We start from the raw sequence: 25,810 nt of genomic DNA, 5'->3' as shown, positions 1-25,810 counted from the left end.
TTCTCTTTGGCCATTCATACACTCAATAAAACAACTGTTATTTTACAAAGATATTAACTCACCACACACTATAAATAAATATATAGAAAATTGGAACCAATACTCTACACAGTATCCATTTTTTTTTTTCGATTTGTTTACTTTTAGTTTTGAAATTACTTTATTATTATTTTTTTTCTTCAAAAAGATATATCATAAATTACATGTGGGTGGTATTTTACATTATAATTTTTATTAAACACAATCATAATATTAATAATAATTGTATTTTTTTTTTAGGAACAAAGAATTAGATGTTGAACATGAAGAAATTAATTTGGTCAATGAGAAAATAACAAACGAGGAATTGATTGTCTTGGAAAATAATCAAAGCAACATGGGTAAGTTTTATTATCTTTAAAAAAATTTTTTTTTCTTTAATAAATAGAATCTATTTACAAAAATTAATTTAATTTATAAATCATAAGACAGAAGTAACACGTGGATGAGATAACATTTATGATCTTTTTAATTTATATTTACCAAAAAATATAAAATAATTTAAAATGTAAATTTTTTATCAAATCTAGCAAATATAATTTAATTTTTTATTATTTAAATATTTTCTTTATTTTGGCAATGTGTCAATGACCTGCAAGTGTAGGCGTAAATTATTTTGAAAATAATATAAATAAAAATTAACATAAAAAATAGATAAATATTTGTTCAAAAATATTTTCAAGTTAAAAAAGTTTTATACTTTTATTATTATCAGCAAAATATATATTATATAAATAATTCAAGTTGAATTGAAAAAAAAATAAATAATATTGTTACCCTATATATGTTTTTTAAAAAAAAAAAAATAAAATAAAATATAAATTGACTTGCGCGGGTAGAAATGGATGTGAGAAAAATAGGCTTGCCATATTGCGATGTGAAAATTAAGCCGATATATAATAAAAAATGTAAAATAATATATATCTGGATACCGTTTAAGGATTAAGGTGTGGGTGGAAGATGTAATGTAAATATATAATAGTGGTGGCATAGTCACAACTATCCTCAAAGTCTATCAAGTGCGAAATATATATATATTGTTTAAAATAAATATATATTTATGTTATAAGTGTTAAATACAGTGACTGTATATAAGCAGTGACTTGACCGATTCCAAGGTCTCATTCTTCTCCCTCTCTGTATTATAATCAGCTTTTTTCTTTTTTTTTTTGTTGTTAAATTTTCAACTCTGCAACTGGTTCAACTTGCAATCGAACTTTACAAATTATTCTCTTCTTCTTGATAATTTAGTTTGCGACATTCCATTATAAATTATATATATTTACTGTATTAAACATTTAACAAACTTTTGTATGTGGCTATAATTTAAATGATAATTTGAAGAATCATGAAAACGACATTCCACAAACTGCATATTCGATTGTAAGCTGTAATTCAAGGGCTTTAATGCATGTAAACTCGTACGGTAATACTGACCCAAAGATTTCCATTGCACTATCGTTATTACAACAAAAAATCTCTTGACATTTATTGCATTTTTAATAATAGAGTTTGGCCCTTTTATTGTATATATTATCAATTTAAAAATTCTTGAAATAAATAAAAAAAAACAAATCTAAATTCGTGGACTTTATAGATCTTTTTTTCTTGCATAAATTTAAAAAGCTTGTTTCTATTTTATATATTTTATTAAAATACAAGAATTAGAGTGATGAATGAATGACAAAAAAACTAAAAAAATAAAAACCTTTTTATTTGAACGATAAGACGTTATATAATAAAATGAGAAAAAAATATATAACTCATTGGCATTTGAAAAGACTTCCGACATTTCGGTGCTTAATTCAAAGCAGGTACCATTTTACTTTTGCAAACTGGTCGCTTAAATATACTTCTCCCTCCCACTGTGATTGCTTAAATAAAATAAAAAATAAAAAAAATAATGTAAAAATAAAATGAGAAGGCATGACCAAAGGGACTCAGAGGTCTTCGCCGTGATCGTAAAACGTGTACCGCAAAGTCGGCATTATTACTTGACAAAAGGGTCGATCGTTAAACGGAAGAAAACGAGACGCTAAAAATATATTTATAAAAATTAATTTTAATTATTTATTTTCTATAAACAATCAACAAGATATTTTTAAAGAAAAAATAGCAATACACCTCAGTTCAATAATACATTTATATTTTCATCAAATTAATTCAGTTATAAATTTTTAATTTTACATCATGATTTTATTAATTAATTAATTTAATTTTGATGATACAATAATGTTAAGCTAATTAAATGTCCAAGAGTTAAAGAAAGATTAAAATAAAATAATTTTAACAATGGATTTGCTGGGGACAAAATTCCCCACGTGAAGTGACTCTTGGTTGGATGCAGAAGAACAAGGACGAGAATGAGAAAGAAGAAAACAAGACCATATAAAGGGTCGAGACCATGTGATCATACAACCATTTTGAATCCAAGAAACTGCTTGCTAAATAATCTCCCTGATTCTTATATATCTTATTCTTTGTTTTTTCGTCGTCTTGGTTAAAGTCACTAAGCACAACTGAAAATAAATACATACACAAGTCCAATGTTTGTCGCAAGCTTCAAAGGAAATCCTTGTGTACCACCACCATCACCACAACACAAATGCAATTCCGAATGAATCTGAAGAATACGACATATCCGTTACGATTGGAATTTACTCCACTCAAACATAAATTTTTCAAAAATATATTTTCAATAATTTTAAAATACAAGCATTGCATATTATAGTTGTATTAATTTTGTTATTTTAAGTAAAAACCATTGGGGTAAAAAATTAGCCCAAGTAAACATTTGCAAAGTATTTTTTTTTTTTGACTTTTTGTTGTTCGAATAAACGAGGCTTTTAACGCAAAGATCAACTTTCAGTGTGGTCGACACAAAATGTGTGAAATTCAAGTTTACCAAAGAGCCAAAAAGAAAAAAAAATATATAAATAAGAATAAGAAGAAAATAAGAGTACATAGGGCTTTGTCTTCGGGTTGATCCTGGTAAGGATCTTGACTCTCGACCGTCACGTCGGTTAGATGAGATCGGACAGGCAATACGCGCCGATTAAATCGAGCGAGTAATCTCCGCTTAAAATATATTTTTTGTTTTACTTATAGAACGTTGAAAATAAATACAAGAAAGATAAAGATATAAATAAAATATAAAAAATAAAAAGGGGAATCACTTCCGAAGGTCCGTGAGGCAAATCCTTGAGACTTGCACTCTTCGTTCCGGTTCATCGGCCCGGTGAGAAAGAGAGCATTTAAAAAAATATAGATTAGAAAGATATATTTAAATACAAGACGCTATAAATATTTAGGAATCAGATCATTTTTAATATTCACCAAGAAGTAGATTATTTTTAATTATTTTTTTAACAATTAAAATTGAATTTCTCATCAATGCAGTCATTTTTTAGTCAATTTTTTTGACTCGAAATACATTTTTTTTTAAGCACTGTAAAGAATTCAGAAGAACAATTTTTTCTCAAAAAATTACTTAAAAAAATCAATAAAAATAATAATTTTCACTCATCCAATTTGAGGCAACATAATTTACACGCAATCTTCAATTATAATTCTTCGCAATTTTTGTTTATAAATTTTAAAAATTACATATTCAAAACAACGTGGTAAAATTGGATCGTATTTATTTTTCCCAGTAAAAACCTGAATTTTTTAAAAAACCATATCAAAAAAAAGCACCAATACTACTTTGCAGAAATATTTAAAATTCATTAAACAATTTGTCGTAATTGTGCAAACGAATGATCAAATAAAAAATTGCCAATTGTGGATCAAAAAGACATACTGCTTAAACTTCATAAATTTATATATTTCTACATTAAAACACTTAAACTCCAGTTAGGATTATCTCATTCTATCGTTGAAGAAATGAATATGTGTTTAATAATAATAATACTAAAAGATATTTTTGTTAAAGTCTAAGAGCAAAAACGTATGGTTAACAGACAGGCGAAGAAAATACTCGCAGCATCGTCATTGGGGATGCCATCAGACAAACTTTTTTTGTATATAGTAGTTGTATATATTCCAACAAACGATATATACGATACAGCCATTCGAAATGCTTCAGTCGAGTTCTCTTCCTCAGTCTTTCAACGACGCTCAACTTATCACGTTGTTGCTTCATTATTTTTTATTATTTATCATTCAATTATATTTTACATCAAAAATTAATCATGAAACTTGAAAATAAACAAAATTTATTTAAAGTATAAAAATCGAATTTTTTAATCTATTGTGATTTGCACTATTTACACTAGTACTAGTGATTTTTTTTGAAAAAAAAAAACTTTAAAATATTTGTGAAAAGAGAATTTAAAAAAAAAGTAAATTTGAAATATATTTTTTATTTTTTTGGTGAGTCCAAGAACATCTTGTATTAATTATTTTTTATTTTTTTATTTTCTCATTATTTATTTATTTATTCATTTACTTATTTGATGATGATACTCTCATCAGTAGCAACATTAAATATTTTTTTTTTATTTTTTATCCCAAAAAACCGGTCAGTCAATGTCTTGTTACTCGATCTCTCGATGTAATTTTTTGGCAATGGCCAATATAAGAAAATAAATTAAAAAAAAAAAATTTTGTAACATGAAATAGCATAAAAGGGATTGAATGAGAATTTTATATCCTGTTTTCACTTTGATTTTATATAAATACTTTATATTTGGTGCGTGAAATAATCATTTGTAAAAATTTAAAAAAAAATTTATTTCGATTTTATCATGTGGACATGATACTTGCATTAACGAGAGGTTGAAATTACGATGTTGACCGGTTACAACATTACCCATGAATTTACTTCCTCACTCTTTATTTATTTTCATTTATTTATTTTCATTTTTTCAGCTATCATTTGCTATAATAACACTGTAAATTTTCTATTTTATTTATCAAATAATTTTCGTCTAATCAGTTTATATTTTGCTTTTGCTACTTGGCCACATTGATGAGCTGGTTGTGTGGCCTTGACTCTTTAATTCCCCCACAACACGACAGCTGGTTTACGCACGTGATACATTATATGTAATTTTTTTATTTTTAATTTAAATGATGGTTTAATATAATACCTAAAGGGCTTCAATTGGCAGCTGATAAATAAACCCATCTGGGCCGACAAAAATAAATTTTAAAAAAATTCATATTTAACAAAAAAAAAGCTCATTTTATTTCATATAAAAAAATGAATGATAATAAATTTTATGTTTATTAATTATGCTGAATGCAATGAAGATGATAAATATATTTTTTTTTTTGATTTATTTAAATAAACTTCCGGTTGGTATGTATCATTGCACATTAAACTTGAGAGAGTTGATTTTAATGGGCGCCAGTTTTAGATATAAATCATTAAAAATCAAATGAATGAAAAAAAAAAAATTATATTTTTTTAATTTTTACTGAAACAATTAGACCATTCATTAAATTACTGATGTGTAAAAAAAGTCTGGCGCCGTTAGATTAAAAACTATACATTAATAAACATTTATTAAAGAAATATTTTCTTGTGAAGAGAAAAAAAAAGGAATAATTATGATTCAAAGAATTTTTTTTGAATTAAAAGAGCTTGCAGTTTGAAGTATTATGTATGTGTTATTTAAAGAGGATGATAGAGCTGTAGAAAAATATGAAAATCGAAAAAAAATTAATGTAATAAAAAGCTGTTGAATGAGTGATTAAGTGATGAGTTGATTCGAGACTCATTATGACTTTCAATGACTCACAAATTAACATAACTCACAAGGATCATTCGATGATTCCTAACCCACTTTTATGGTTGAGTCAGTTGTTGTTTTCTTTTCTTTTTTTTTTATACAAAAAATTGTTTAAACAAGATGACACATACAGTGGACCGTGTTGCGCAAAAATCCAATCAAAATTACAAATTGATAATTGGATCCCACCTTTACCAATAAACATTTTTAAATAATTTTTTTTTACAGCGATTTGATTAAAATGTTGACTTGATTTTGCCATTAATTTTGAATATTTATATTTAAAAATAAGCTAATAATAATTAATAATTAATAAATCAATTTTTTTACGGTGAAAAATAAATGTAGATTTTTTTTTTTTTTAATTAACTATTTATTTATTGTAATTTTTCATAGCCAGTTATCAAAATTTACCCTACAAATTAGTCAACATTTCGACTGACTTTATGCAAAAAAATTGCCGTCAATCGAAATTTTTTTTAAAAGCAAAACTTTGAGGGTAAAAAAAATTCAACTTTCGTTATTTTATGAATTAAAAAAATAAGTGAATCATTTTTCACACAGATATAAAATAAACACCTAGAAAATAAATAAACAAAAAAAAGGTAATAATAAAACAATAATAAATATCAAGAAATCATAATTTATTATCGTTTATAAATTCATGACACATTTGTAATCCGTAGTAACACGTGGGCGTTCAATGAATTACATGATTAAGTATATATATCCAAGTATCCAACACAATTCAAGACAGTATAAGAATAATGAATTAAATAATATAATAAAAAAATAATATTAATATATAAAAAATTATAAATAGACGCATCTCGTTGCTATTCAAGCTTAAAAAATAGATAAAAAAGAAACGCATCCTCATCATTTCCCACTTTCATCAAAAGGGCATTGCCACGACGGAAATTATTTTGTTTTCCTTTCTTCTGTTATTTAAAAATTTTACTTTAATATGTACAAAAATAGATTGTATACATTAAAAATGAGTTTAAAAAAAATAAAAAAGAGACACGCGTGCGCCAGCTGCAGCCAAATTTTTAACTTGTCTACATTGACTTGTAATATTTATACTTGACTTTCATCCTCCTCCTCCTCTTTTCACCCTCTTTATTTAATTCCACCAATAAGCTGTCCTCCTTCTTCACCCCCTCGTTTTATTATACCGGATGCTGTGATAATTTTCATTTATCACGCTTGATTATATTTAAGAAGACTACATTTATCTTTCCACTAAATGATTTTTTGTTTTAACAAAGTGCCAATTTTTACACCTGTCTACCAGGTGTTGTTTTTAAATAAACAAATAATTTTTTTTTTTTTTTTATCATTGATAGAGTATATATATAATAGATAAATAAAAAAATCATTAGTTGTTTTTATTATACCAACCAATATTTTTTATATTGTGCGGTAACAAATTAATGTAAATAAAAAAATACTTTGGCTCTTTAAACTTTGTGCTCTCTTCTCGGCAATTTTCAATATATATAATTATTATATTTATCGTTGTTATTCACTTAATCTCATCATTGAATTATTTATTTTTTTTTTAAATAAATTTTTTTTTTAAAACTTAAAACTTTGTACACGTTTATATTAATAATAAATTTCTTGAATTTAAAAATCAAAAAAAAAAAAAAAAAAACAAACATAAACAATGAAAAGCTAAGGAAAAGAAAAATGTTCTTGTAAATAATTGAAAATTACATTTTATAAAACTAATTAATTGGCAAAAGAATTGAGAACCCTTGAAATCCACTCCCTACCCTTATTTGACGGTTTCAAAAATTCTCATTTTTTTTTCTAAGTTTGTCTAGGTCCTACACAATTTAATAAAAAAAAAATAACGAGGATAGCTCAACTCTGCCATAGACAAAAAAATTAATAACACTTAAAATCATTGACAAAAAAATTAAAAACCCTTAAAATCCACTCCCTACCCTCTTTTGACGGTTTCAAAAATTCCCATTTTTTTTTCTAGACTTGCTGGGGTTCTACACAATTTAATAAAAAAAAAATTACGAGGATAGCTCATTTCAAATTTTTGACGCTATTATCGCATTATCGTAATTATCGTGAGGAAATTCTCGTATCGTCTCGCCATATCGTCACGATAAAAATTTGGATTATCGTTATCGTCTATCGCGGCAACATTATTTTCGAGTCAATTTTAAAGCTCAATCAATTAATTTAATATATTTTTTACAGTATAGATTTTTATTATCTATTTTTAATAAAATAATTTAAGGTGATTTAATTATAATACTGTATGAATTTTTCGATACATCAAATTTATTTGCAAGTAACAAAGAGTTTAACAAAAAAATAAAAGAAAAAAGATTTAAAGAAAGTGGAATAACGGGGTACAAATATATATAATCGTTGTCTTTTGGATTTACCCTTTCGTGTACATAGCCACGCGTGATCGTGCTAAACAACCACGATGTTTTTTTAATGTATGCATGTCAGTGTTGTTTGGAAAATAGGTTACTCTCATGTACTCTTATGTACACTTTTCATTTTAATTTAAAATTATTATAAAATAATTTTATTTAAATTAAAATATATATATTTTTAATTAACAACGACATAATGAAATAAAAAAAAACTCTGTAAAAAGAGAGGGTAAAGTTGTATATTCAATTCAAGTAAATTTTAAAAATATTTGTATTGCCAAAATGTATTTTATGCATGTACACATATGAAACACATAAAGGCCATTATTTCAGTGGTCAAGCCAAATGGATAGACAAGCAAAAACCAAGCAAAAAAAAAAATTAAATACAAGCTTGGTGATCTTAACTTTGAGCAAGATGCTGGACTCCATGCTGCAGAAGCTGAGTGTGCATGGAGCTTATTCTCTTACTTATTGCTTGAATTTTTTAGCGTGTATGTTTGCAAGCAATATGAGCAAGAAATACAGCCAACAAACCAATAGCACAAGAGTCCAATGCTGCCTGGAGGTGATGACCTGCTCAAGGCCACCCGCTTCTTCTGGATCCAAGCGTCTTGTTACTTTCCTTATTCCCTTCTTTGTCCCCTTGTATTTTATTTTATTATTTTTTTTTTTTTCAACCCTTTTTTTTTCTTATTTATTTTCTTCGTTTTGTTATATATCCTACTACAATATACAGGAATAATAAATAATACAAAAAAAAAGTCAACAGCTTCGTTTAAATCAATTTTTTTATGCCCTTAATTTTTTTTTTTTTTTATAATTTATTTATACATATATATGCCCTTTTTTTTCATCAACTTAAACATTGATTTATTTTTCTAATTCATGAGTATAAATGTATGTCGTTTTTTTTTAATTTTTTTTATTTTTTAACATATAAATTGATCGGGTTCTTTGAAAATGTAATTAAGCACTCAACTGATCGTTTAAAACAATTTTCGTTTACTTCAATAATTATTAGTAATTATTTATTTAATTTTTAAAAAATTTTTTTCATTTAAAGACGAAGAATATTATTGATTTATATTTGATTGGTTCCACATTTATTGGCTTGATCATAGACTTGACCTTGTGAGTTGTGCTTTGAAGAATGTTGTGTATTACTTGCACGCATATCTCCACTAATTGGCCGTTTATTGCAATATAAATATATATTTATATACATTATATATATTAACAGAATAACAGATAGGTATATAGACTCGTGTTTTAATAAAAAATAAGTTGGGTCAAATGGAGTCAATCGTGCAGCTGTGTCCACTATATAAAACAAGTGGAACCATTACCCCGGATTCATTATCACTGGCCTTCCTTGCCTCTCGCAATCACCTCAACCTTGATTTTAATTTTTATTGTTTTTTTTTTTCTTTCATTATCATCATCATCATCATCGTTTTCATTGTTATAATATATAATTTTTATTTATATACGCACTTGACCTTTTTTTTATTTTATGATAGATTTTATATCTTTAAGGATTGCAAATTGCAATACAACAATTGAAACGAAAATACATTCAACATTTATAATTTTAATTTATCAAAAATATATGTTTATTGAAATATTTAATAATATTTTATTGTTTAAAAAATAAAATATATTAATTTATGTTAAAATAATAATGTCTTGTTTTGATTTTAATTTTTTTTTTCAAATCAGTGCCAGTGTGCATGTGCAATTAAATGCTTATTGTTGTTTATTTTCTTTGGCAATATTACTTTATGATGATATCAATCGAAAGCTGAAATTTTAAGCTACAAAAAATTATAAGACAAAAATTAAAAATATCCAGTCTATAGTGTCGTAATTATCGTGTAAAGTGCGCAATTTAAAGTCACTCATATACAGGCCCAACATATTAAAGTGACACTTTGTTAATAACAAATAACACAATTAAATTTTTAACAAGTAGCTTATTTTTTATGCTCAATGTATTATCAACAATTTAATTTATAAAATATAATTATTTAAATTTAAACAAATAGTCACACACAAAACCTCATTATAATATTTCATAAATTTTTTTAAATTTTTAATATCAAAAATTTATTCATAATTATATCGATTCATTTTATATATTTATAAATATACTGTTAAGCCAATATTATATTCACATAAATTTAAATAACGCTGAATCATCATATCCTGAATAATTATATTTATTTTTGTTACAGAACAAGATGGTACCAAAATTCTGATGCAAAAAGAGCCCGATAAAAAACAAGATAACCGTAAGTGCATTTTTTCATATATCATTTTGTTATGTATCAATGAATGCGGTATGGTCATTGTGTTTAGTTATACGTATATGAATACAAGGTCAATGCACCTCTGGATGAAAAGAGGAAGATGATATACAATAAAAAAAAAAATCATCTTTAAAAGTCCCAATTGTTATCTCATTACAGAGGTGGCAGAGAGAAATCTCGTTTTAAACGGGCGCGTCGGGTGGAAAGATATTGAGATCGTTGTGCGCTCACTTCTTGGCGTCTGTCTGCTCTTGGTATATTTTTTATAATATATCTGTATATACAATGTATATCTTGGTATATTTTTTACAATATATATCTGTGCATATATAATATATAATGCACAAATTTTATAAAGCACAAAGAAATTTCTTAAGGTGTCAAGAAGCCGGAATATTCAGTATTTTTTTTTTTTTTTATATTAAGATATACCATGGTACATTTTAATATTAATATTTTATTTATTTATTTAGTTTTTCCTTCAATTTATATATAATACCAGAGAAAGTTTCATACCGTCAGTTGCTCGTGATAATAATTCGCCCTCGATCCTTACCAACGAACTTCGCATTGATCGAGATTCATGACTCAAGATACATCACGACAATGAAAATAGATATGCAAAACAAAAAAAAATAATTCAAATTTTTGTTGAATAATATTTACAAAGAATAAGTTAACTTTTAATTCACAGTTTTTAATTCATAAAACATTGATATATATATATTTTTTTTCGCTATTTATAACACTGTTACTTTTGTTTTGTAATAGCGTGAATGCTTTTGAATGACTCGACTCATCGAGTTGCTCCCACGATAATATCACATTAAATATTTCCGCATTCTGAATATATATTTATTTAATTATTACGCAAAATATAATTATCATTTAAATAAATAACCAATAGTAAATAAAATTATCTCACCGATCAACCAGGTGGTCCTTCATGTCTATAGATCTTTTTTATTTTTAATTTTATTTTTTGATATTTATTTTTTGCTAACGGTTCTCTTCGCTATATGACAGTTTCAGGTTTTTAAATATATTCCATAAATTATATATAGGTATACTCAAAATTATTGGCTATACATATTTTTGCTAAATTAAATTTTTGCCATTGTTAATTGGTTTATTTTAGCATGACTAATATCTTGTTGATAAACTATCAATCGATCGATAAAACAAATAGAGACGGTATTCATCTGATAACCCTCCCAACATGACTCACATTTAAAAAATAAAAATAACATATTGTATAGAACAAAAAAAGAGTAATTTTATTCATTTATTTTCTACAATTGTTTATTAAAATTGCCAATCCATACAAAATTTATTTGAAAGTAAATAAAATAATGAAAATAATGAAAAATTTTAATGCTTATTTTATTCTTGTTTATTTGCCAAGACATGCTTTGTTTTATTTATAAAAAAATTAAAGTATTATTATTTAAGATTAACAATAAAATAAAAATTCTTAACAATAATTATTTATCAGAGAAAAGAAGCTAGGTGAGGCGTGATGTAATGCGTTAATCAGACTATGCGGTCATGTGTTCTGATTTCTTCGACACTACCGGCTTTGTTTTTATTTAAATCTTATTATTGATTTATAATATTGATTATAGTTTCCTCTATTTATATTTACACCTGTCTACACAATAATACGACATTACTAAACATATTTTAAAGCACAAATCGTATATCAATATCTCATCAAAACACATGAATCAGCTAAATGAAAAATAAATATATAAACAATAAATAATTAAGTGAAAATGTAATTTTGTAACATGATACTAAACTCACAACATTAAAAAAATATATATATACTCAAGAATCATATTACAATCCCTTACCCTTTTGTTGAATTAAATACTCATATAAATTGAATGAAAAAAAATTTTTTTTAATCATGTTTTTTTTTAAATTCATCTGTTTTATCGAGATGAAATTATTCGAGCTGTTTTAAAAAATAATAGGGTTTCTGTTGACTGTTTTATATACATGTAGAAAATACATTTCAAAAAAATTGAGGCTTTTTAAATGCGACTACAGTCGATAAACTTTTGCAGTCGAATTGAATTTTGTAGAAAAAATTTTAAATAAATATTAATATTTATTGGCATGTGATTATATTAATTTGACTATCTAATTTTTTTTTGTTCATCATTTTAGTATTCTGGTAATTAAGAGTCAAATAATTACTTTGAAATAAAATTATTCGAGTCATTTTAAATCATGGGGAGTCATTTGAAGTTATATATTTTTAAAATTCGTTTACAGGCAAATTATTTAGAGTCATCTTTCCAAGACTGATGAATAATTAAAATATTTTTTTTTTACAAATAAAAATAGCTAGCAATACATTTCCTAATCAATGCAAATAATTTTAGTAATTTTTTTCATTCATAACATTCCGGGATTCATAAGGTATCGAAATAATTATTGACAATCGAAATTTTATATTTCGAAAAATAATTTCGCCAATTGCAAAGAGAAAAAACAAAAATATAAATTGACAAAATAATAGAAAGTTATTAAATAAAATTGAAAAATAAAAATAAAAAAATATTTCTCATTAGTGGATCTTCCTACTGAGTTATTTATTTATATATATATTTTTTTTTCTGACATAAAATGTCAATCAGTCGTTTTGCAACAGTTTCAACAAAGAAAAAAAAATTAAATAAATGTTGGGGATGATGATGATGATGATGATGATGAAGGGAGAGAACAAAAAATATATCTAGTAGAAAAAAAAGCCACGATACAATAATAAAAATAGATAACCATTAGAGTTAAATAGTGTGTGTATAAATCTCATTGGCAATGTCTATCTTCATAGTTAGATATTATATATAGTAAGCACGTTCTTCTGTTCTTCAGCAAGTCTCATCTGGACTTATCCCTACCATGAACCGGTTGGTCGTTGTCAGTATGTGTTTCAAGTTGAAACTTTCAACCACGGAAGCTGGCATCGACAAGCAAATAGCAATGTCGTCCAGTCTCACCACAGCCATCTAGCTGGTACCACATTATTCTCATCAAATTCTCCCGCTTAAATTCTTATCATTCAAATTTAAATCATTTTTTTTTTTTATTCCTCATTATCTCGCAGTGTTTGTTTTTTTTTTTTTCATTCAAAGAATCTTTTTTTTTTTTTATTTCAATAAGCCGTATATTTATTTTGCCAAGTTATACTTAAAATTCGTTATCATTTTATTATGTAAATACACTTAATCAAACGATGGATTAAAAAGTTCATTTAATTGGAATTTTTTTTATAAAAGGTAAAAATTTTTATACATATATTTTTGCATTAAATTTATAAATATTTTTTCCTTTTTTTTTTTTTTGTATAATGACTGAATATAACTGTGTATATATTTTTTTTATTTGTGAAGTGTAATCACTTGAAAATGGTTATAAAAAATATCTGGATAAATGACCTTGTCAATGCATTTAAAAAATCAGTAAAATATAAATGGTAAATGAATAAAATTAATTTATTTTATACATAATTAGTAATTAATTATGATTATATGAGAAATAAAATTTTACTGTTTCTTTGAAGAATTTTAATCAAAAGTTATTGCACTCGTTTGATTTTTTTTTAATCATCACTCGATTTTTTTTCTATTTAATTTTTATGTAATATTGAGTTAAAAATATATTTTAAAAATGTAAATTAGTCATAGATATTTGTGATAAATATTTTTAGGTTTTTATATTTTTTAATATTTATATATTTTTTACTCGTTTTCTCTCAAGTACGTGGAGTCCGGGGACACAAGATAAGACAAATGCAAATATTTTGTCGTCGTGTATTTCAGATTGGTAAAATGAATGTTGAAATCCTTGAAATTATATTTGACAAATTTCCGTGTTAAATAATATTTTTTTTTTAAATGGATAAATAATAAATGGTATTGATGAATCATCAGTCTAGATGAAAAGTTTATTATTTTAGTGATTTTTTTTTTTTTTCTGTTATTTGTTTATTTGGTTTATGGAAAATAAATATTACCAGGAATTTTGTCATAATGATGAGTGATTGCTATCAATAATAATGGAGAGGGAAAAAAGAGGTGAAGACACAATATCGTCATATATTTGTTCAGTTGGTTGTTGAATTATTTTTTTTCTTTTTTTTAATTTTGATGACAGGCAAGCAAAAAGAAATATAAACTTAAAGATAGTATTTTTTGCAAAATTGATAATGAAAATATTAAAAAATAATAATAAAGTAAAATAGGAATGCAAGTATCATATATGATAGAGGAATTTTTGTTAAATCTCGTTCCGCGCGATCAAACCGGCAAATCGAAAATCGTTGAAATTCCTAGACCGATTCAAAGAGCACATCGACCGTGGGACTATGCCGCATGTACTTTTGATGCCATCCTATAACGCATCAGACTTGACCGACAAGTTTTTATCATTTTTATTTTTATAATATTTATGTACCCTATTATATGATATTTATTTTGTCAAGTTGCCGCATTGCAAGACAAAAAGAATAATGTCAAATGCAAAAAAAATAAATAAATAAATAATGCGAATAAAAGAAAATAAAAAAATTAACAAAACAAGATAAGCCGTTAGGTCATCGATAGCGGCATGAGGTAATTCTTGTTTTATAATATATAATAATAATAACAATATAATAATTTATATTAAATATTTTAAATTTGAAAGTCAAGTTGATTTATGTCAATAAAAAAAGCTCGCAATAATATAGTACAATATGAGCTTTTCTAGATATATTTCTGATGGATTTCAAGTACATCTGGGAGTTTAAGAAAAATAACATAAAGACCAGCTAGTATTAGATATTAAAATTAAAAAAGCTTATATACATGAAGATGTGCTTTTTTTTTTTTTTTTTGTTATCAGCATTGTTGTTGTTATTAATTTTGAAAAAGCCCATCACCACAGAGACAGCTTCTTGTGTTTTTATATTTTTTATAAATATTTTTATAAATAATCAAAGAAAGCCCAGTGCTTACAGAGTTGAAGCTTTATTATTTTTAATAATTTAAACAATAATAAACACATAAACAGTATATTTATCACTTTAACTAAAAATAATAATAAATAAATAAATACATTTATTTTATAAATTTAAATTACAAAAAATAAAAGCACATTAATTTCTATAGAGTTTGGCCCTTTTATTGTATATATTATCAATTTAAAAATTCTTGAAATAAATAAAAAAACAAATCTAAATTTGTGGACTTTAGATCTATTTTCGTTATCAAACAAAATTTTTTAAAATAAAAATCAAGTAAATATATATATCTAAACGGTGATGCCGTAGTCATCCAACATAATAGAACATAAAAAAAAAACAACAGTTATTCAACGTAACGATAAATTTAAAAAGTCGATCAATGTCTCCAAGAAAGACAGTTGAACAATGTCCTAAAATATGTCTCAATAATACACAATATATATTTCATTTTAAAATCTTTTACCTTGATCTGTACAACAACAACTCCTACAGGAAAAAAAAACAAAAAATAAATAATAAAATAATACAATATAAATATATAAAACATAAAAATATGTATATAGAATTGAGTAACTCAAGCGATTTGTATAAATCGATAAAGTCCTTTTTAAGAGATTGGGGATATTGTCAACCGGAGCAATGATAAATACAATATAACAGTAGTGCCGACGTTATCGTAATAAAATCCGCAAATAAGTAACAGACGCGACACGCTGGCTAAAGTTGTTGTATTTTTTTTAAATTAATTTTTTTATTTTTATTTCATCATGATAAAAGCATTGGCTCTCAAGTATGATAGCGGTCATAATTCAAGCAAAGCAGAATACATAACGTGGATCATACATAAATGATTGCTCAAGTTGCTTTGATGACACTAGGGCCTGAAAAAATAAATAAGATAAATATATAAAGAATTTAGAAAAAAGAAATAAAAAGAAAAGAATAACATTGAAAAGCACTTCCTGGATTAAAAGTAACACACCGCTAATTGAAAATCATCGTATCAAACGTGGTAATTAATTGACAGTATAAGATAATAATGTTTATATTTTTTTATAAACATAAATACATGATATATTTTTTCTTTTTTCTTTCGTTAAATTATGAGCAATATATTTACAAAATGACAATACAATTTAATTTAAAATTCCATGAACTGTTTACTATTGATTGAAGATAAATTTTTTTATTTTCAAAATAAAATAATATTGCGTATTCATTTGATAAATTAATATGATTATTTATTATTTATTTTGTTATTTAAACAGGCGTGGTAAATGGTAGGATGGACAATTGTGGAGGCGGTCAACGACTGCCCCCGGATGGGGACGAATTTCCAGCAGCTTACCAAGAGTTTAGTACATCAGCACAACAGTATCAACAGTACATTGCTACACAACGTAACACAAGTACAATGACATCAAATGGTACATCACCATCACCATCATCAGCATCACTATCATCATCGTCAGTTGTTGTTGTTGTTGTTAACCATGATGATGATCATCATCATAGTATTTATGAAAATAACAAGAAACCAGAAGCTGTACAATCAATTGATCAACATGAATTAAATAATCATTCTTATGGTCCAACAAGTATCAAAGATTCAACAATGAAAAATACAGAAATTCTTCATGAAAATGATAATTTAAATTCAATGAAATTTATAAATAAATATTCACCAAGAGATAATAAAAATAATACAAAAATAATCAATGAAAAAAGTTTATTATTGAGTGAAAAAAAAATTGAAATTTCTGGATATTATCCAAAAGATGTAAAAGCTAATAATCATGATGATGTTAAAGTTGATATTTCAATATTAAAAGATTATTGTGATAATCAACCACCACCTTTACCATTAACTGGACCACCTAAAATGGATAAGCCAATGATACTTGGTAAAAGTTTATCAGTTGATAATACAAATAAAAAATATTCAAGTGATCTTAGACGTCAAGATGATAAATCAGAAAAATCAGTGAGAGATAAAATAGCTATGTTTTCATCACAATGTTCATTAGAATCACCATTATTTCCAAATACACCAGTTACAAATACAATTAATACAAATACAACAAAACGTTTATCGAAATACAAATCATCTGAAGATTTTTTTAGTGAAGATCATAATAATTATTATAATAATATTAATCAACAACAACAACAACATATGCAACAGGTATTAAAAGATCGTACATTAAGCTCATATGATCTAACAGATTCTGGAAAAAATTTGAGCTCATCGATAGAGCTTCAGTCAAGTGGAAATTATATCGAAAGATTGCCGAGTTTGCCAAGAACATTGCCACCAGAAGAATCATTCAACCATACATCAATTTATTCAAAAGGACATATTGATAATTTGACCACCCAGAAATCAAACTTGTTGACTGATTCAATAAATTCATCAGATGTCAAATCAATTTTTAATTCATCCAAGCTTACTTCATCATCAGCAACATTGTCATCGGCAGTGTCTCATCAAGATATCAGTAAAATATCATCAATTAATTTGACAAGAGCTATTAGTTTTTCTGGTGGTATATCACATGGTAATACCAATGAATTACCACCAACAAATAATGGACAAATATCAAGAGCAAATTCTTTAGCTTCAACATTTAAACGTACCAGTGAAGATATGAGAAGAACAAGTCTCAATCAACTTATTGAACAACGTAAAAAAGGTATATCAAAATTACGTGGTCTTGTTATACCAGAAAAAATTGATATTCCAAATGATCAACCAATTATTGATCTACCGGAAATTAAATCAAGAGACTCAATTCTCATACAACAGGTATTTAAATTTTTTTTTATATTTTAATTTTTTAATTTACCGTTTTTTTTTTTTTAAATATTTCATTTTTAAAATTTATTACAGAGAGCCAATATTCAGGACAAATGGGGCTCACAAAGTTCACTTGCAAGTAATACAAGTACTCAAAGTATGCCAATGAAAACAACATCATTTAAAATTCCAGCACCACAAATACTTCCAAAATATTCACCAGCATTTAAGCGTAAAAGTCTTGCTGTTTATGGTAATTCAACAACAACAACAACATCACCAGATAAACAATCAAATGTTCAAACAACTCCAACAATAATAACGGAACCACCAAAAAGTCTTGAAAGTATTTACAGTCCAACAAGAAGTGATTATAGCTTTGAATATGTTTCAAGTGTTTCACCAGAAAATCAACGTAATCGTCCATGTATAACACAACGTAAAAATCATACTGATTATGATGATTCTGACAATGATTCAGCAGTTAGTAGTTCACAAAGTAGTATATCACGTGGTTTTAGTCCACCATCATCACCAGTACCATCAGAACGTTCAAATTTATCATCAGAAAGATCATATCAAATGATTATGGAAATACCAAGAAATTATTTAACACCAGATAGAACATTACAATATAATAATAGTAATAATAAAACAACACATTATACAAATGATAATATATATAATAATGAACAAAATATGTCATCAAGTGGTGGTGGTAGCAGTAATAGTAGTAATGATAGTAATAGTAGTAGTAGCAGCAGTAGTAGTAGCAGTTGTTGTGGTAATTCAAATCCAAGAACACCACCACCACCATCAACAGGAACAGAAACAACAATTACAACAACTGAACATAATTCAAGATATTCTGTAATTTCACAAAGACAATTGTTAAAACGTTCAAGTAGTACTGAAACAAATTGTAGTACATCATCAACATTAACATCAGGCTCACAAGCAAGTGCTGAATCATTATCAAGACGTGTACTTAAACCACAAAGTGTTGAAGCTATTAATCGTAAAAATATACTTGCAAGTGCAAGATGTCGTAGTGGACGTGATTTAAATGGTTCACCATTAATACAACGTAAATTTTCTGATGATGAAAATACACATGATAATAAAAATTATAAAAAAATACATGAAATAAATGGTAATAATATAGAAAATATTAAAATTGCATATATTACTGATGTAAATGATACAATTGATTATCAAATTAATGATAAAGATAATATTAAAATTAAAGAATCAAAATTAACACCAAAAAGAACACAATCATTATCATGTCAACCATCAATAAAGAACATAGATATTGTTGAATCATCAAATGATTTAAAAAATTGGATAAGAACAGAAGCAAAAGTATTGATTGAAGAAAATAAATTAAATTATAAAGATAATGAATTATTAAAAATAGTTCCACGTACAAGAATACCAAGAACAAGATCAGCATTATGTTTAAATGAAATAAATACAACAAATATTATAACATCATTATCAAAACGTGTACCATCAAATGAATCAATAAATAATGATAAAAAACAATTAATTGATACAATAAATGATGATTTAATAACAACATTAACAACAAAAAGTCGTTGTAGAGCACCAATTAATTTTAAAGATAGTACGGTAACACGTTCAAGAAGTCAAATAAGTATTGATGATATATTAGCTGGTAAAAATATTCCAAAACCATTACCAAGATTAAATAATTCATACAGTAATAGATTATCTACTGATACTAAAATACCATTAAAATATTCATCAAATGATTCATCAACAATTGAGGATAAATTATTTGTATCAAAAATACCGACATATGGAAAAAGTAAAATTGAAATGATTGATGAACCAAGAGGATTTAATGAAAGATCAAAAATTCCAATACAAAAATCATCACTTGCACGACGTAGTTCAAGTGTTACTGATGTTAAAAAAGCTGTTGAAAAATCAGATCATATGGAAAATAATAATCAACAACAACAACAACAACAAATTCAAGGCGGCCATCATCATCATAGATTTTCAAGTTTAGATAGCAGTGTAGAGGATAATAATAATAATTGTCAATCAATTGGTATTGATGTTATGGAACAAGAAAAATTTTACAGTGAACAATTTGGTAGTATTAGCTCATTGGCAAGTAGTACAAGTCTAATATCACAACAAGAACTTGCTCAATTAGTTGAAGAAGCAAGTTTAGAAGAATCACGTGGTTTACATGATGTTATTGTTGTTCTTTTACATAAAGAAAATCCAAATGGTAGTGTTGGTATAACACTTGCTGGTGGTGTTGATTGTGAAGCTAAAGAAATAACAATTCATCGTGTTCTTTCACATTCAATTGCTGATAAAGATGGTAGAGTACAACGAGGTGATAGAATTCTCAGTATAAATGGTAAAAGTACAAGAGGACTTAATCATAGAGAAAGTTTGGCTGTATTAAAACAACCAAGATCTGAAATTGTACTTGTTGTTTCAAGACCAAGAATTGAAGAAGGAAATAAACTTAAAACAAGAACTGAAAGTGTTGAAACAATTGTTGAAGGTTGGTGGTAATTTATACTTAAACAAAAAAAAATAAAATAACTGTGTATTAATGTTTAAATTATATTTTTTAATAGGATTTGAAGTTAATGGTGTTGATGAAAATATATCATGGGGTCCAGCAACAAAAATAAAAATGTATAAAGATGGAGCTGGACTTGGTTTTAGTCTTGAAGGAGGAAGAGATAGTCCACTTGGTGATCGAGTATTACTTATCAAAAAAATATTCACTGGTATTTAAATTTTATTATTATTATCACTTGGCTTGAATGACTCGAATAGCTTGGTGCCAGTGATATTTAAATTGTCAATGATTGAACGATTAAACATTATTTTTGTTGTTGCTTCTTTTTTCAAGGTGGTGCTGCTGAAAAAACAGGTGCATTAACTGCTGGGGATCAGCTACTTGAAGTTAATGGAACTGATGTGACTCGTATGTCCAGGATTGAGGCATGGTCAATCATGAAAAAATTAAAGGATGGAGAAGTTAGTCTTGTAGTCAGGCACCCAGCAATCAAGTCATCGTGAATATAGTCAATTAATATATATTTTAAAATTGTGCAATTAGATATAAACAACTATAACTATGCTTAGAGCCATAAAATATACGAACTGTAAATACTTGAAATGTTTTATAAATTTAAAATTAAACAGATAAATAATTGACAAAGTGTGCTACTTTGTTTGAAGACATTGAGCATATTTTTTGTGCCAATTTATACTGAATCAGTTTAAAAAACAATAAATGTAATTTTTTTTTAAATATTTTTTTGAAAAATAATATTAGAAAATATATATTTATATATTATTAGAATATTTAATTTGAATTTATTGAAAATATATATATTATTTTAAAAAATAATACAATTTGATTTATTGTTTATTAACAAGTGGTCGAACAATTGATTAATTCTTGTTGTTGTTTTTGTTAACAATTAATATTTCAGTAACAAACAAATCAAGTTAACATGTAATTATGATATATTATTTTTTTTTTATTTTTTAAATTAGTTTAAGGAAAAGAAATAACAGTGAATGAAAATAATAATTAATAGCAAGAAAATATTTAAATTAAACCTATTTTTATTGTTGTTTATTAAATTAATATAATGACAATTTATTTACTTAATCAACTCTAGACTTGAAAAAAAAAAACATTATTTGATTCCTCTAATGATTGGAAAATAATCAATCATCATGTACTTCTATTGGTTCATCACGTTTTCTTTCTGCTCTATATATTTCTCTAAGATCTTCAGGAGTTATCTTTGTATTTTTAATAGAGTATTCTTTTAATTTTGGTAAATTTTTAACAAGTTCAAGTACTGATTTACCAGTAACATTAATGCAATTTGATATATTTAACTTTTTTAATTCTTGATTACGTAAACATTGAATTGATTCATCAGTGATAAATTCATTTGTTACTGATCGCTGAATGTAAGAACTATAAGTTAAACCAAGATCAAAATCTTCTAGTTTTTTTAAATTATTAATAGCAGCCATACCAGTATCCGTTATATTTTTTCCAAATATATATAAAGTGATTAATTTTTTAGCATTATTACAAAGATTAATCAAAAATTCATCTGTGATGCCATAATCACAATCAATAAGTAAACTCTCGAGATTTTCCAAATTTCCAATTGGATACATATCGATTTTTGTATCACTCATTGGATGATTTTTTGGCCAACGAGACACTAATTGGAGATCACTCAAATTTTTCATTTCACCTATCGACTGGAGTAATAGTTGACTTAGTGCATATTTCCATATATATAAAGTTTCCAAAGCGATTAGTCGAGGAAATACCTAAAAAATAAATAAATATAAATAACATTTATAAATTAAATAACATTTTTTTATTGTGTTATAATATTTATTAAAAATTTAAACTTACCGGAGCCATTAAATCTGGTAAGAAAATATCGAATTCTAACGCACATGCCAAAACAAAATGTTTCAACCATCCACCAATTTGTTCTATCGACTTGGCTAAAGTCATTGGTAGAGTTTTTTCACATACCCAGTGAATCGACAGCCACTCAAGGGAAGACATATTAGAAAAACAATTTTCAAAATCTTGACTTGTTATTTCTTTGAATCCTAATGCAAAGTCCTCAAGATTTGGACAATGAGCTTTGATTGTTGGCATTATTCGAGAATTAGGATGATATGTTACATCTAGAGTTGATAAAACTGTTTCTCCGACATTTAGTGGGTCCCTGAGGTGTTTTTCTTCACGTATTGCATAACTTTTAATGTTTCGAGTTACATATTGTTTAACCCATCTCATATAATCTTCTTCTTTTTTAAATTCACATGCTATCATTTCCTTATCTCTTTGACTTAGGCGTTGATAAAAAGGATCATCATTATCTTTTCCGAAATCAAAATCTCTTAACGATCGCATACAATTCATCTTTATACCATCTAAGAATGTTTCTGATAACTTATCCTATATAAGAAAAAAATTAACATTTTATTATTTAATTCAAGTAACAATGAGCAAGCAGTAGCTACAAAAATATATATAGATAAATCAAAACTTACTTCCTTTTTTGAAATTTTGGCTAAATAATGGCTCAATGAATTTAAATTTGAGCTCCCTATATACATATCATCTAAATCCATATTCTATTTTTGCTTAACCTAAAAAAAAAAAAAGAAGAAAGATGGGAATAAATTATTATACCGACAAATATTAAATTTTAAAAATTTAATTGAACAAACTTGATAAATTGATTGCATTTTATTATAGCTTTTTTTCAATGCACGTGAATAAAATAGTATTTAACCTTACATACCTTATAAAGTTTATTGCCACGTGGTTTGTAACCTTGCTTTCAAGACCGTATCATATAATATGTATATGCTATTTGTTGCTATCCAACACTGAACTGCAACACTGTGCAACACTGCAATACTGCAACGACTGCACTTACTATATCTCTCTCTCTCTCCCTCTCTCTCTTTCTCTTAGCTGTTGTAGCTAAAGAAATTGTCTACTAGACCTAACACTGCTTCTATTTAAACATATAATTTTGAAAATATTTACTTAAGTTACTATCATATCTTTTTTGAACTCATGTTCCTTTGTAATGTGATTCACCAGGTCTTGGAAATGTTTATACTGAAAGTTTTCAAACTGATTTAGAGGCTTGGTCATATTTTTTTTAAATTTAATAACTAATGTTATAATAAATAATATAAATATTTATAAATTATTATAGCTAAATAGCTAGCATGTAGTCTGTGGTGCTGGTTGCAATCCATAATTATTATATAAAGGTATATTCTATATTACCTGACTTTCGAACTTATTCTCTTTCGTCTATGTAAATTATTTTTAGGAAAAGAAATAACAAATAAATAAAAATAACAATTAATTGCAAGTAAATATATTTTAATTAAAACATTATTCATTGTTGCTTATGACATTATAATATAATAACAAATTCTTTATTTATCCAACTCTGGACTCAGAAATAAAAAAAAATATTTGATTCAACAAATGATTTGAAAAAAATCAATTATTATTTTTAAAAGTATAATGTACTTCTACTGGATTCTTACTTTGTTTTCTTGATTCATATATTTCTTTAACAGCTTCACGAGTTACCTTTGTATTTTTAATAGATAAAAATGTTAAATTTGGTAAATTTTTAACAAGTTTAAGTACTGATTTATCAGTGACATTAATACATTGTGATATATCCAAGACGTCCAATTTTTGATTAAATAAACATTGGATTGATTCATCAGTGATAAATTCATTGGTTTCTAATAGATCCGAAGAACGAAGATCTAAACCAAGATCAAACACTTCCAATTGTTCTAAATTATTAATAGCAGCCATACCAGTATCCGTTATATTTGTGCCAAGTATATTTAGAGTGGTTAATTTTTTAGCATTATTACAAAGATTAATTAAAAATTCATCTGTAACACCATAATCACAATCAATAACTGCACTCTCGAGATTTTTTAAATTCCCAACTGGATACATATTGATTATTGTATCAAACGTTAGATGATTCTTTGGCCAACTGGACGTTAATGATAGACAAGCCAAATTATTCATTTCTCCTATCGATTCAAGTAATAGTTGACTCAGTATGAAACCACGTATATCTAAAGATTTCAAAGCAGTTAGCTCAGGAAGAACCTAAAAAATAAATAAATAATTTATTAAAAATAAATAAAATTTTGTTATTGTAATATAATATTTATTAAAAATTCAAACTTACCAAGCCCAATGAATCTGGTGAGAACAAGCCATTTCCTTGTGAGTAAGATGAAAGATTCAAATTTTTCAAGATTCCACCAATTTCTTTCAATGACTTGGCTAAGGTCATTGGTAGAATTGAATTTTCACATTGCCAGTGAATCGACAGTTTTTCAAGGTTAGGCATATTGGAAAAACAATTTTCAAAATCTTGACTTGTTATTTCTTTAAATCCCAATGCAAGGTCCCAAACATTTGGACAATTAGCATTGATTATTGGCATTATTTGAGAACTAGGATAATTTTTAACATTTAGACGTGTTAAATTAGTTCCACAGAGATTCACCAGGTACTTTAGATCATTTGCTTTTTCATGTAAATTATTAACTCCAAATATGTATGTCGTAAAGCATGTAGAAAGAAATTGGTTCTCCTCATCTTTACATACTGAAAAATTAATAAAATATATTCATTAGTTTATTTACTATTTAGAGTATTATCCAAAATTTTGTTTTTATCATTAAAATTTATATAAAATTGTTATTTTCTTACTTCTTTCGAGTCGTGGTTGACCAGCAAATAGAAAACCCATGCGAACCATACGTGCATCACACTGTGCTTTTATTTTTTTTGTACGTTCATCGTAAGTCTTAGTATAAATATTATCATCATCATTAATATCATCAGCATCATTATTCATATCATCATCATCA

The 25,810-nt window shown here is 25.9% G+C and overlaps 2 protein-coding genes across 3 annotated transcripts in view; one reads left to right on the top strand and one right to left on the bottom strand.

Moving 5' to 3' along the window:
• The window catches only part of LOC122858261 (probable serine/threonine-protein kinase DDB_G0282963), a 28,542-nt gene extending 6,611 nt beyond the window's left edge, over positions 1-21,931 (top strand). The window contains exons 6-11 of one of the 2 annotated variants that reach the window (XM_044161037.1): positions 280-380; positions 10,425-10,481; positions 16,785-18,322; positions 18,407-20,867; positions 20,944-21,099; positions 21,225-21,931. In XM_044161037.1, the coding sequence (XP_044016972.1) occupies positions 280-380; positions 10,425-10,481; positions 16,785-18,322; positions 18,407-20,867; positions 20,944-21,099; positions 21,225-21,394 (4,483 nt within the window). In that variant the 3' untranslated portion in view covers positions 21,395-21,931. The remainder of the gene's footprint in view (positions 1-279; positions 381-10,424; positions 10,482-16,784; positions 18,323-18,406; positions 20,868-20,943; positions 21,100-21,224) is intronic. The other variant, XM_044161038.1, reaches the window with a different exon arrangement.
• Positions 21,932-22,050: 119 nt separating this feature from the next.
• Positions 22,051-23,791, bottom strand: LOC122858260. The gene is made up of 4 exons (XM_044161036.1): positions 23,677-23,791; positions 23,423-23,521; positions 22,770-23,327; positions 22,051-22,681 (listed from the first exon to the last, which is right to left on the bottom strand). The coding sequence occupies exons 2-4, from the start codon at positions 23,501-23,503 to the stop codon at positions 22,055-22,057; spliced, it is 1,266 nt and encodes a 421-aa protein (XP_044016971.1). The 5' UTR covers positions 23,504-23,521; positions 23,677-23,791; the 3' UTR covers positions 22,051-22,054.
• Positions 23,792-25,810: the final 2,019 nt, after the last annotated feature.

The sequence above is a fragment of the Aphidius gifuensis genome, linkage group LG5, assembly GCF_014905175.1.
Source record: "Aphidius gifuensis isolate YNYX2018 linkage group LG5, ASM1490517v1, whole genome shotgun sequence".
NCBI lineage: Eukaryota > Metazoa > Arthropoda > Insecta > Hymenoptera > Braconidae > Aphidius > Aphidius gifuensis.
This window is presented reverse-complemented; position numbering and strand designations above follow the sequence as displayed.